Here is a 13,881-nt window from a genome sequence, read left to right as displayed (position 1 = left end):
TTTTGAGCCTCAGCCTCAAGACCCTCAAGATTTCTGCCTTTTCTCTTGTGTCTGTGTTGACTGCATGAGTACGGCTAAAGCAACTTGATGGGTCCAGCTAGAAGCTAGCTAGTGAGAAGAGGAAAAGATAGATATAGCACTGACATTTGGCATTGGTTATTGTAGAGCGTACAGCTCTCAGCCCCTCCCTAGATACACAAGCAATTTTAGCTAAAGCTAGCCATGCTTCCCAAATGACCCTGAGACGTTGATTGTTTGGTGCAGCTGAGGTTTCATGATGGTTTGTTATGTAGCATTATAAAGACCACAGAGACTTTGGGATGATTAGCCGTGACACGCTATTTTATTGTTGCTCAAGTTCCTGACAGTGGTGGAAAGACTGGAAGCTTACAACCTGGAATTCAGCAAGATAAAGAGTAGAGGTATTTTCACTTTTTTTCTTTCTTTGATTCATTTTCTCCTGTTTAAGAACTAAAAAGATACAATTAAGTACTCTCTGATATCTGGGTTTTAGGATGCTATAGCTTCTGCCTGTTTGACACCACAAGCAGTGTTTACTCTTACAATAAATTCATCCTTATTCTACTTCACTTATCTAAAGTCTTTTTCTTTGTTTATTGTTCCATATGGAACCACTTTGTTTAAAATTACCTAAAATCAAGTGCTTTAAAACCACCACTGAATTTTTTCCATGTTTTTTGAGTCAGGAATTTGGAGGCCTAGCTAGTCCATTTTTGCTTAGATGTTTTCTTGTAGGATTAGTCGGATGCTAGCCATAAGAATGCTTTCCAGAGCTGGACTGCAAGGATGGCCCGTGCCACTAGTCACTGTTCTGGTTGTTAGCTGAGAATGCAACTGGACAGTTCTGCAGAATGTCTAGTATTGTCTACAAGTCATCATCTGTTGGTCTTAAATGGTAATTTAAGACCCTCAGATGCATGTTACAATGGGAACCAGTCCTGATCTCTCTTTGTGGAAACCTGGATACATTCAGGCTTATTTCAAATAACTTCATTTTATTTTCCAGCTAAAAATTATTTATATCCCTTTACCTGCAAAGTATGCTTTCCTTATCCACAAATCCTTCTAATATCCTGTCTTCCAGTATGTGTCTAAGGTCTAGAATCTCATTATTTAAGTCATTGATAAGTTGTGATAATAGTTGAGTGTCTTTGATTTTAAAAAGCCTCGTGATAAGAAAGTTATCAGCTAGGCAGTGGTTGGCACAGGCCTTTAATTCCAACACTTGAGAGGCAGTGGCATATGGATCTCTGAGTTCCAAGATAGCCAGGGCTACACAGAGAAACATTTCCATAAACAAATAAACAAACAAGAAGAAACAAGTTATCTGAAATGACACATTTAAAAAATATTGTCAACACAGAAATAGAACATCTGCAGTAAATATGCTAATCTAAAAGGGGTAAGTGGGAGATGTTCAAAGACAATGGCCCCTATAATCCAGAAACAGACATTCTTCAGTTTCACAGGGCCTAGTGTTCCTTAAAGCAAGGGTTACCATAAGGAAAGGAATTTGTTTCATAATGAAAAGCATCTATCATATTTCAAGGCATAATTCTTTAAGTAATGTTTTCTTCGTAACTTTTGGTTTCTGTCCTGGAACTAGCTCTTCTAGACCAGGCTGGCCTCGAACTTAAAAAAAAACAATAATGTTTTCTTATAAAATTATACACATTTAACAACTCTGTATAATATTTTGAGCAAGTAGATGTGGATGGCAAAATTAATGTAGAAAAATTAAATACAAAGGTTGTGGCCACAGAACAAAATTTCAACCAAACCCAAGTGATTAACTCCAGGTTCTTTGCTTTTAAACACTATGCAACCTCATCTCTATGTGTCAATGAAATGATAAACTCACAAAATAGTAGAAAGCCCACACTTAATGATTCTTTGGGAAAGGCAAGGAATGGCATAGTCTGAAGAAGACACCTCAGCTAATGTCATTTTTGTTTTCTTTTTTTTAGAGCTAAAATGTCCCTAACTTTTCAAAAACTTGGATAAGTCCTTATCTTATATAATTACTTTCATCTCACAAAATCATATGTTTCTTTGCCTCCAGTTTTCAGTAGCATTCTGTACCATGTATCTCATTCATTTATAGAATTATTATTTATTCATTTATTGAATACCCCGATCTATCTATTGTCTGTCTTTTGAACGCCAGTTGCTGCTTTCCAGGTACTATCTTGAATACAAAATGTATTGAATATAAATATATTATTGAATATATATATTAGTTTGCATTCTTGTATAATTGTCTTGTTATGCGTTACCAGTTGATGGAGGAAGGTCATTGGTTAATTAAACAAAGAAACTGCTTGCCCTGATAGGTTAAAACATAGGTGGGAGGATTAAACAGGAGGAAGAGGAAGTGAGGTAAGACTCCTCAGACAGACTCCATAGCTCCTCTCTGAGACACACGTGATGAAGCTCCGACCCAGGATGGACGTAGGCTAGAATCTTCCCAGTAAGCGCACCTTGGAGTGCTTACACACATTATTAGAAATGGGCTAGTCCAGGTGCGAGAGTTAGCCAAGAAGGGGCTAGATATAATGGGCCAAGCAGTGCTTAAATGAATACAGTTTGTGTGTTGTTATTTCGGGGCATAAGCTAGCCAGGTGGCCGGGGTGCTGGGGACGCAGCCCCGCCGCTCTTACTGCAACAACCAGTGAGTTTTTGGACTGAGATTTATGACATTCCTTTCCTTACCATTGTACTACTGTGGTTGTAGACATATAATAGGTGTCTGAAAAGGATCTCCTCTTTTAAACATGCAATGTTAATATTTTAGGTGAATCTGCATATTGTTTTGAAAATACACTAAAAATAATAAGACATTTTGTGAAAACATAAGGAATAATTCAATTGCTTGGTCAACAGCCGTTGTACTATATAACTGTTTCTGGGACTGGCCAGTCTGTTCAGCTTTGAGTTGATATTGAATCTGACCATAGAGTCTTGGCTGTGGGTGCTGAAGGTGTGCCACAAATGCCCCACCAATTTCTAAGTCGTTTGGAGAAAATGTCTCATTTGCTCACCTTTGACTCCGCTCCCAATTGCTCACATATTGTACCTAACAATCAATGCCAACTTGCAATATTTTTTGAGGAGATTAATCTGAGATACAACAGGTTTATGAAACACACAGAGAGAACTGGTGGTGAGAACAGCTGTTCAATTATCCATTTGAATCCACGGCCTCCAAATACATCATGTTCAGAGTTGAGAGATTGAAGTAATTAGTCTGTCACGTGGAAAACATGGCAAAGAAAGTTAGCTGTACTGGTGTTGCCACAATCAATTCAAAAGTGAGAAAAACCCAATTAACTAACTAGACTGTGTTAAGTAGAGAATAATTTCCCAGTTTTTTTTTTCCTCCTTATTGGAAGCGATAGAGTCATAGAAACTGTCTCGAGTACTTCTCTTCCAACACTCTCAGTTTGGGAGTTTTTTCTTGAAGAAATAAGTAACTGATTTTCACATTTAAAATGAATGTCTATTGGGAAAGTGAAGTTAAACTTTTGGTCATCGATTTGTATTGCTTTGCAGAGGAAATTTTTATCCTTATATACCTTAGTATGAAGAAAATCAATATTTTGTTCAAATTAATTAAATGATATTCCAACTTTAGGCTGAATTTCCTATTACTAGTTTTTCTTACAAATCCCCTGTGTGTTTAAGGCTATCCTTGTAGTTTTTACAAAGTATTTTCCATAGCATTGCTCTGTCTATAGACTGTTATTTTTATAAGAACATGAGTATTGGGGTTTTTATTTCTTGTCAAAAAGGAATCCTAGACTCACATATAGAAGAGAAAAATTAAGTATTTTCCTCAACAAAACTCCTTCTCAGAAGCCATCTAGAAAATTCTCTACATCATATCCACAAGCCCACAGCCTGCCAGGTATTGCCGCATTGCTTTTGTTGAAAGCAAATGAGAAAAAAATAGAGTGGTTGCTCATTTCTAGGAAAGTTATAGATGGCAGGCTCTAAGATGCTCCACTAATCCCCTTCTCTCACTCACATACCCAGCCCTTGATCCTAACTGGATGAATCATGAGAACTGATCTATAGGGTCTCAAAAATGGGACAGGTATGGTGTTAATTATTGTGTTTAGTTTTTAAAAGATAGCAACTGGAATTTATATTTAAAAACACTTTCTAATTAATACCCCATCAGGAATTAATTTCCTTTAATTATAGGATATAAATTTTTACATCAAAAGTACCTGCCCCATTCCTAGTGGAATAAATAAGAAGGATTCTGAGAGCTGAGGTGATGAATCCGTAGCTAAAGTGAAGGTCCTCAGGACACATGGACACCCTGCACACAGTATTACACATGTCTCCAATCTCTGTGCTCCCGAGGGAATGTGGGAGGGAGAAATAGGAATCTTAGAAAGTTTGAGGACAGGTAGAGAGTGATGAGTGATGAGAGAACCTGTCTCAAAGAAGCTGGACTGACAGCTGAGGTTGCCTAGTGACCGCCACATGTGTCTTGAGGAAAAGAACAGTCTCAGTCAAACTCCAAATCAAGTCTGAGTGTGCAACAACATTTTTGGACATATACAATGTCAATGAGTTTATTGCTTCCAACATCTCACTCAGTGTAAATATACACTGAGTGATTTTTACATTGTTGATTTAAAAATAAACGGGGAAGTATGAGATCCTCTAGATACAGACAAGTGAAATGGAAGAGAAGGTCCCGTGTCTGCTCTGTGACAGGTTGAAGGAAGATCTCGTGTACATGGAACACCTAATAATGGCTCAGGGAGAGATGTCTTAAAAGATAGAAACAGGAAAGTTCTTCTGTTTGACCTTATTGGGCTATGCCTTATTCTCTTCTGTTTCTACAACAATATTCTCAACCCAGAGTCCTGTATAAAGAACAGAGTTTTATTTAGAAGAACTCGATGCCAGCCTCTAGTGAGGGCCTCCTTGTGCATCATGACATACTGTGAGACATTATGTGCTGAGATGGACCAAATATGACAGTTCAGCTTTCCTTCTTCCTAAGGGCAGTAGTACCATTATGGGAGCCCATCCTCATGGCTTCATTTAATACCAATGACTTCCCAAGAGCCTCACCACTACAGGCAATTTTATGTGAGAATGTAAAAATGACCTGTCTATCACATAAGCTTTTGTGAGGTCCAATATGTAAGAGTGAGCATGGGTCAGTTCAGTCCAGATCTAAACAGACCACAAAATGGTGAATTCTCTGCTTTCCTTGAACTGGGATGAATATCTTATCCAGCCCTTGGATATCAGGGCTGCTGGAGTTCAAACCTTTGGGGTGTAAGATTGACACCAATATCATCCCACTCTCCAAATCCTCATTTCCATAAGGCATATTGTGGAACCTCTCAGCTTCTATAATTATGTGAGTCAACATATATAATAAATAACCTTGTCAGGTCTTATATATCCAATGGGTCCTGCTTCTCCAGAAACCTCAAATTTGGTAAATATTGGAAGAAATTATTAAAGAGTTATTGTCATAATTCTAGCATTTAGGATATGAGATAAGGTTAGAACTAGGTGTTAGAAATGTGCATACATGCATGTGTGTGTGTGTGTGTGTGTGTGTGTGTATGTGTGTGTAGGTATGCACTTGCCATGTCATGGGTGTGGAAGGAAGAAGACAACCAGAGATGTGGCTTCTAGCCTTCTACCCCATTGAGAAAATGGCTTCTCTTTCGTTGTTTGCAGCAGGGTGCACCAGGCCATCTTATCCACAACCTTCTTTGATGTGGTGGACTTTACCACCCATCTCATGAGAAAAGCACTGGGATTATAGACACACACTACCTCTTCTGGCTTTCATGTGTGTTCTAAGGACCCTGGCTCATTTCATCATGTATTTACAGCAAGTACATTACCCGAGGATCTGTTTTCTCAGTCCTAGGACTTCTTTTCATTTCTTTTTTAACCTAGTCTAAATCTTAGAAATATGTAGTAACAATAGCACTGGGAAATTCTCATAGTATTTATTTTATAAGCCATAAAATGCCTCATCCTATTTTTTCTCCATCCTATGTCCCATGCCCTTTCTCCCTGGGGATTCCTAGGATTTGTATAGTCTCTGAATATCAGATAAATATATAGAGATGCTGCAGGTTTTCATGATGGAATTCCTGTGTACTATCCCATTCCCTTCTCATGTGCTTTCCCCTCCTTTCCACATTACATTGGGAAAGCTCTTTAGGTAAGACGTTTACAAAAATATGGCCTGGTCTCTTTTCCCATTATCTCACTAGAATTTTGCCTTCTGCCTCTGGCAGGGATTCAGCATCACATGGAGCTATAAACTGGTCTTGATAATATTTTTTTCTCTCTTTCTCCCGCCTGTGTCTTTTTGGTTTTAAAACAGTAGATCTCCCATTTACTCAGCATCAGCACCTCAGGAGGATTTTTTTTCTCCCTGATTTTCTTCTCAACCTAGTCTTTTACCCTAGAAATTAATTGTCCTTTGTTTTGTTTCATTTTGCCTTTTGAGGTTTTATGCCATTGAGATGAGTTAGGCATACTAGCCCATCATTGATTTCTACATGAATTCTGTATAGCCAAGCTGTTAAACAAATATAGCCTGTTGAGTTCCTTTTTTCAATGTACTCTCCACTGAATAGCAAGCCCATGAACTCTTGTTAAGGTCACTATCATAGCAGAGCTCTCTTGCCCCTAGGATGAAGACAGGAGGCATGTATGAATAAGGTTTTGTCCTTAAATTCCTTCCCATTTTCTGTGTTCAGATTTCTTAATGTGATCAAAAATCTTCAGTCAACTTCAGGTGGTAGATTAGCAGAAAAAACTCAGTTTTTCTAAGGTTTTATATTTTATATCTAAAGTCTTGAAGTAGACTAAGGACAGTTGACTATAGGGACATGGAAAGACACCTAGTTCAACCTTAGTCAAGGAGTGGAAAAAACTCGTCTTTGCTCAGTTAGGAGAGATGGTGACTGAGAACTGTTAAGCGCACTTGTGTAGGCTGAGACTGCTGGTTTGTTTCCTGATCACTCAGACCCAAATAATCACATAGAAACTATAACACTGTTTGGCCTATTAGTGTAGGTGTCATTCTAGTTAGCTCTTACTTCTTAAATTAACCCATTTTTTATTAATTAATATTTTACCACGATGCTCATGATTTGTTACCTCTTGATTTTTAAGCGGCTACGGGACATCTTTCTCCTTTGGCAGCTACATGGCATCTCCCTAACTCTACCTACTTTCTCTTTATATCGCTCTTTAGATTTTCTGCCTGGCTTTGCTCTGCTAAACCATTGGGCAAAAAAGCTTTATTCGTTAACCAGTGATTTGTTACCTCTTGATTCTTAAGTGGCTATGTGACATCTTTCTCCATTGGCAGCTGCATATTCACTGCTCACAAAGGGAAATCCCACATCAGCTCCCCCTTTTCTGCCTAAATAAATAAATAAATAAATAAATAAATAAATAAATAATTTGTTACGACAAATAGCTTATGATGTGTGGAGAAGGTCCTAAAAACAACACAAAAGATCATCTCACAGTGCTGTGTAACAAAATCTCAGAGCACGAGATTATTAAATAGGAAAATTGGGCTTTTACTCACAGCATAGGAAAAGGCTGTGTTTGTTCTCAAAGTGTACATATTGAAACCATAAATTCCAAACGTGATGATATTAGGAGATAGGTATTTAATATATAATCAGGTTGAGATTAGAAGGAGATGGATTCAGAGAACTCCTTGGGGAGTTGGGCAGGAGTGAAGTATTGTTGATAGACTATTATTCTGAAGCTTGCTTATCCTGTAATAGATTGGATAGGCTAAGATGTTGGTAGATTGGACCACCGACTCCCTAGTTGACAGGTCTTGCCTGCCTTGAGTAGAAGACTATTAACCTAGCAGCTACACTGTCAGTATGCTGGCACTGGCTGCTGTCAATTCTTTGGATGCCTTGAGGAAGCTACATAACAACTATAGCTGCTTGCTGCCAAATTATTTTGTTGACATATGAACTGCTGCCCAGTTACAGCTGTTTCAAACAGCTTGTGCTAGTCTTTTTAGTGCCACAGATCTTCATGAAATCTACATAACCCTGTAACTGTTTCCTCCCAAGCCAGAGGAGAGAAACTTCCTCTGGTAGCCTAACAGAAGGAATGTTTTCAGCAGTGTAAAAGGGGGCAGTGTCATTAGGTCCAACAGAAAGGCTTCTCTCAAGCTGTCTTTCTTGCGTGCATTTGACCTGTGTTTAGTAAAGGGAACTTAGTTCATAACTGAATAAGTGATAGTATCCAGAACAACAGCTGGATCAGCACCGAGGGTGGTGGTGATAATGGTGAGAACTGAACGGCAACAAAAGTGGGAGAATTCCACCCAGTGGTGCCAACCATGACAGTAGTAGTAGCAGTAAGAGGAATGTGAAGAATCCCAAAGCAAAAAAGAGTGGTCGAAGTAAAGAGAAGAACAAGGATAAAGGGCTGAAACTGGGGAAGGATAGATAGGCATAAAGAGCCAGAAAAAAGAAACTATAAACATTGGTCACTGGCAGGATTCTAGACCTTAAGAGCCAAGGGTTTGGAGCTGAAGAGATGGCTCAGCACATACTATTTGTGTAGAGGGCTTGAGCTTAGATCCCAACATCTGCATCAGATGGTTCACAATTACCTGTAATTCTAGCTCCTAGATCTGATGGCCTCTTAGGCTCTGTACTCGCCCACACACAAATACACATCCATACATATAATTACAAAGTTATAGAAGTAAATATTTAGGGAAAAAAAAAAAACAGGCGCCAAGGATTTCAGACACCTCAGGCCTAAGGACTGTTACTCTAGCTGCTATCAGGGCTAGAGAATACTGACTTTCTAGGACCCCAACTATAATACTGGTCCCAGTATGCAAGGCAGGCATAAGAGCTACCACTCTAGAAGGCCCCACCTTCTGTTGCTCACAGCCGTCTTCAGCTGCCGCTGCCTGATGCTAGAAGCTGAGGATTCCAAAAGCTGCTGGGGAATAGCAATAAAAGAGTGTCTCTATACCTACCCACAAATCAGGTATGAACTGAGGTAAAGGACCCCATGAAGGTGATTGGTAGCAATTGTGGGGCCTCCATGATGAGTTTTATGACTTTATTAAAAGCGAATGAGGCATGATGATTTCTTTCTGCTATGGTGACCTGCCCTCACCAAGATCCAAACTTATCATCACCCAGATCATGGCCTTTCCAGACCCCAGAGCACCAATACCAGTATTTAGATCCATTTAGTGTACAGTATTTTTTATCACAGCAGTCTGAACTTCAGCGTGCAGTATTTTTACTACTGCAGTCTAAACTGACTACAAAGCAGGTGGCGCCTGAAAAACAGTCCAACGTCTGGTGACATTTACCCACAGTTCTGCAATGAAACAATCAATAGAAAAATCTATTTTAATTGTGGGCTTAATTTAAGTTTTGGGCTTTGCAATTTGTATTTGATATGATAGATAGTAGAGCCAGTGAACGCTATGAACTTTAAAAGTGACTAATCTGGTGGGTTTGCCTACGTTTTAAAATAATAATCTTTTGGAAAGGATAGTGAGATAGATAATAAAAATATTGATATTGTGATTATTGTTCTCATTTTGTGAATAAATAATCAACCTTAGACTTGGGGGCTATAAAAGGATTTCCTCAAATTCATACATGAGTATAAATCCATTCTGTTGGAATGTGTTGGTGAGCCTTGAAGCTCAAATAAACAAAGGAATCTGAAATATGAAGTCATATAGGCCTTGGAATCAAATTCCAATTCCACATACCACTAAATTTCAGATGGGGCAGAAATATGCCTTCCGTAGAGTTGTGATTAGATTGCACATGGGTGTGAAGACTCTTGTCCACTACTGCCATGAATACATGTTTAATAAATGGAAGTAATTGTTGTGCCCTTGTTCCTGAGGTCAGTACTATCTATAATGACAATTAAAGAAAAAAGCACACAAATTTGAAAGAGAACAAAGTGGAGCATTTGGTAAGAGGAGAGGGAAGGGTGAGAGAAATGATCTAATCATATTAAAATTTCAAAAAATAAAAATATAATCAAAAAGAATCATTCACTGTGATGCAAAGTGATAGGGAATTAAATAACTGATTTGTGGTCAGGACAGAGGGTGGTGTCCGAACACTGGAGAGACTTCTGGTGATAATGTTGGTAAATTCCAAAATTCTCTTTCTTGCCCCTTTTAATTTATGGAAAATCTTAAATAACTAGGCTGACTTACTCTGTGTATGGAGATTTAAATTAGGCAACTTCCCCCTTCTGATTTACCCAACTGAAAGCAGTGGTGAGAGTGGAAATGACATAGTATGATTGCCTTACAGTTCAGACTTGCTTATTTTCCTCCTGTGATATCTTAGACATGATATTGAAAAGTTTCTCTATTTATAAAATAGGAATAAGATTAGTATGCGTTTACAGAGGAGTTGAAAGGATTAGATGATGTAATATGTGGAAATTGCCCTTTGATGAGCAAGCTATACCATCTCTAACTCCATGGATCTTCTAATGAGGACAAACAGGTGCCAGCTTCGAAAGTATGAGGTGGGAGATAAAGACTTACTTTGATGTTGTTGCTCAGAATTGACCATGTTGTATCCATTGATTTTACAGATAATTCAGAGCCCTGGTGAGCAAGGTTTTAAGTTTCCCCTCAGGAATATCTTCCCAGAAGACAATGCAAGTGCATAGTAAACTGCTTATTGATAGAATCATAGTATGGGTACCCAAGTTTTAAAATAATATATGCTACAAGGCTTTGTATTCAATTTCAAAAATGTGTGTGAGCTATTTGCTTAGAAGTTAGACGTACATATTTTTTTTTAACCACAAATTGTTTTATCATGATAACTTCAACTGAAGTTCTATTATTAGCAAAGTTTCTCACCCTTGATAAAAAAATATTGGGAGGAAATCATCCACTATTTCAGTGACACAAATCTAAATATCTCCTTGATTCCCCCATGATATTTTTTACAACAACCACAACCTACTTTTAACCACACACTTTTCCAAACAGGGAAGTCCCCTTGAGTCATACCTGAAGTGTTGGCAGCAGCTGAATTGAGATTGAATCATAGCCTTGGTATTCTGCCTAATAAAACATGCACATAAAACTTAACATAAGTCATATATTGAGCTCATTTTACCTATGAGCCACTGGTGAGCTCATTCGGTGTACAGAATACACATACAAACATAGAAGAAGTGGAGAATCACTGGGTAATTGACAAGCATGGTCCAATAGGCATCACTTCCTTTGACAATAGAAGCATCCCTTGCTATTCGCAGGAGAAAGTATGTGCAGCATCATATCACAGGGTTATTGCTCCTTGTAATGGTAACCTATGGTTACTTCATCTCACATGCTCAGTAGACATGTCTACCTGAAGGTAGGCTATAGGCCTTCATCAAATATGCTGAAAGTCCTAAAACTTTTAAAAAATCATTAAATAGACTAGATTTGGAGTTTAATAAACTCCCTCACAGTTGTAATTTATAGTTTATTCCTACAAAAGTCATTTTCCTTAAGAAATTTATGCACATCCTTAATTTTGCACCCTGGTTACTGTCTGTAAGGATAGATGTTCCAGCCTTTAACATAAATCAGTTCCCTATTTCCATTAATTCTGAAGAAAATACTTGAGCTCAGATAAAAATTGTCTTTGGCATATTGGTACGCAAGGCTGTTGTTTGGGCACCAGGCACTGGAAAGTTATGTGTTCTTAGGGGTTAAATCCATTTGCCTGAAAATTTCAAGATGTCATTATTTTGCTCTGCTGTGTAGTATTCCATTGTGTAAATGTATCACATTTTCCTTATCCATTCTTCGGTTGAGGGATATTTAGGTAGTTTCCAGTACCTGGATATGGCAAACAATGCCGCTATGAACATAGTTCAGCACATGCCCTTGTGGCACAATTGTGCATCCTTTGGATATATATCCAAAAAGTGGTATTACTGGGTCTTGAAGAAGGTTGTTTCCTAATTTTCTGAGAAATTGCTATATTGGTATCCAAAGGGGCTGTACCAGTTTGCACTCCAACCAGCAATGAAGGAGTGTTCCCTTTACCCTATATCCCCTATATCCTCTCCAGCATAAGTTGTCATCAGTGCTTTTGATCTTGGTCATTCTTACATGTGTAAGATGGAATCTCAGAGTTGTTCTGATTTGCATTTCTCTGATGACTAAGGCTGTTGAACATTTCCTTAAATGTCTTTCAGCCATTTTAGATTCTTCTGTTGAGAGTTCTCTGTTTATGTCTGTACTCCACTTTTTTATTGGATTATTTGGTCCTTTTTTTTGAAGTTTTATAATTATATTTATGTACAGAAAACTCAGCAGTACATTTAACCCAGTTTAGTGGCGAGTTCTTTGTCCTTTGCCTTTTCCAGTTTGGCAATTCGAGCCACAGATTTAGGACCCAGGACGTTGCCTCCCCAGTGGCGGCGGATCTCATCATATCTGTCGTTGTAATTGGTCCTAATAGCTTCCACCAGCTTGGCCAGAGCACCCTTGTCTTCCGAGTTAACCTGTGTGAAGGCAACAGTGGTGCACGTCTTCCTGTGGACCAGACGCCCCAGCCTGGCCTTTCCCTTGATGATGCAGTAGGGGACCCCCATCTTGCGACACAGAGCAGGCAGGAAGACCACCAGCTCAATGGGGTCTACGTCGTGGGCAATCACCACCAGCTGAGCCTTCTTGTTCTCTACCAAAGTGGTGACTGTATTGACGCCCGCTCGAAGGACAGGTGGTCTCTTAGTCGGGACATCCCCTTTGCCGGCAGCTTTCTTCTCAGCACGGGCCAGCAGCCTCTGCTTCTTTTCCTGCTTGGTCTCTGGCCTGTACTTGTGGGCAAGTTTAAGCAACTGGGTAGCTGTTTGCCGGTCCAGGGCCTGGGTGAACTGGTTAATGGCAGGAGGAACTTTGAGCCGCTTGTAGAGGATGGCCCTCTGCCGCTGCAGCCTAATGTAGTGGGGCCATTTGACGAAGCGCGTGAGATCTCTCTTGGGCTGGATGTCCTGCCCAATGCCGAAGTTCTTAGGCCTCTTCTCAAACAAAGGATTCACCACCTTCTTCGCCTCCTGCTTCTTCAGGACGGCGGGGGCCGGGGCCACCTTCTTCCCCTTGGCCTTCTTTCCCTTGGGCATCTTGCCGGGCTGGAGGAGAGAGCTTTGAGTACTTTGTATATTTTGGAGATCAGACCTCTGTCTGATGTGTGGTTAGTCCATTTTGTAGGCTGTCGTTTTGTCTTGTTGACCATGTCCTTTGCTTTACAGAAGCTTTTCAGTTTCAGGAGATCACATTTTTTAATTGTTTCTTTCAATGTCTGTGCTGCTGGGGTTATATTTAGAAAATGGTCTCCTGTGCCAATGCGTTAAGTGTACTTACCACTTTCTCTTTTATAAGGTTCAGTGTGGCTGGCTTTATGTTGAGGTCTTTGATCCATTTGGACTTGAGTTTTGTGCATGGTTATAGATATGTATGTATAGATATGTATCTATTTTCATCATCTATCTGTTGTTATCCAGATATGCCAGCACCATTTGTAAAATATGCTTTATTTTTTTACAAAATCAGGTATTTGAAGTTGTGTGGATTAATATCCAGGTCTTCTATTTGGTTCCATTGGTCCTACTGTCTGTTTTTATGCCAATACCAGGCTGTTTTCAGTACTGTAGCTTTGTAGTAGAGTTTAAAGCAAGGGATTGTGATTCCTCCAGAAGTTCTTTATTGGACAAGATTGTTTTGGCTATCCTGGGTTTTTTGCTTTTCTATATGAAGTTGAGTACCGTTCTTTCAAGGTCTGTGAAGAATTTTGCTGGGATTGT

General features: G+C 39.1%; 1 protein-coding gene across 1 annotated transcript; it reads right to left on the bottom strand.

Moving 5' to 3' along the window:
- Nucleotides 1-12,366: 12,366 nt before the first annotated feature.
- Nucleotides 12,367-13,222, bottom strand: LOC126506495 (60S ribosomal protein L7a-like). Its single transcript, XM_050150149.1, has one exon. It carries the CDS (start codon nucleotides 13,198-13,200, stop codon nucleotides 12,400-12,402), a length of 801 nt encoding a protein of 266 aa, XP_050006106.1. The 5' UTR covers nucleotides 13,201-13,222; the 3' UTR covers nucleotides 12,367-12,399.
- Between the last annotated feature and the right edge of the window lie 659 nt (nucleotides 13,223-13,881).

This window comes from Alexandromys fortis, unplaced genomic scaffold (genome assembly GCF_014885135.2).
Source record: "Alexandromys fortis isolate MF-2015 unplaced genomic scaffold, M_Fortis_MF-2015_v1.1 scaffold_0, whole genome shotgun sequence".
In the NCBI taxonomy this organism is placed as follows: domain Eukaryota; kingdom Metazoa; phylum Chordata; class Mammalia; order Rodentia; family Cricetidae; genus Alexandromys; species Alexandromys fortis.
This window is presented reverse-complemented; position numbering and strand designations above follow the sequence as displayed.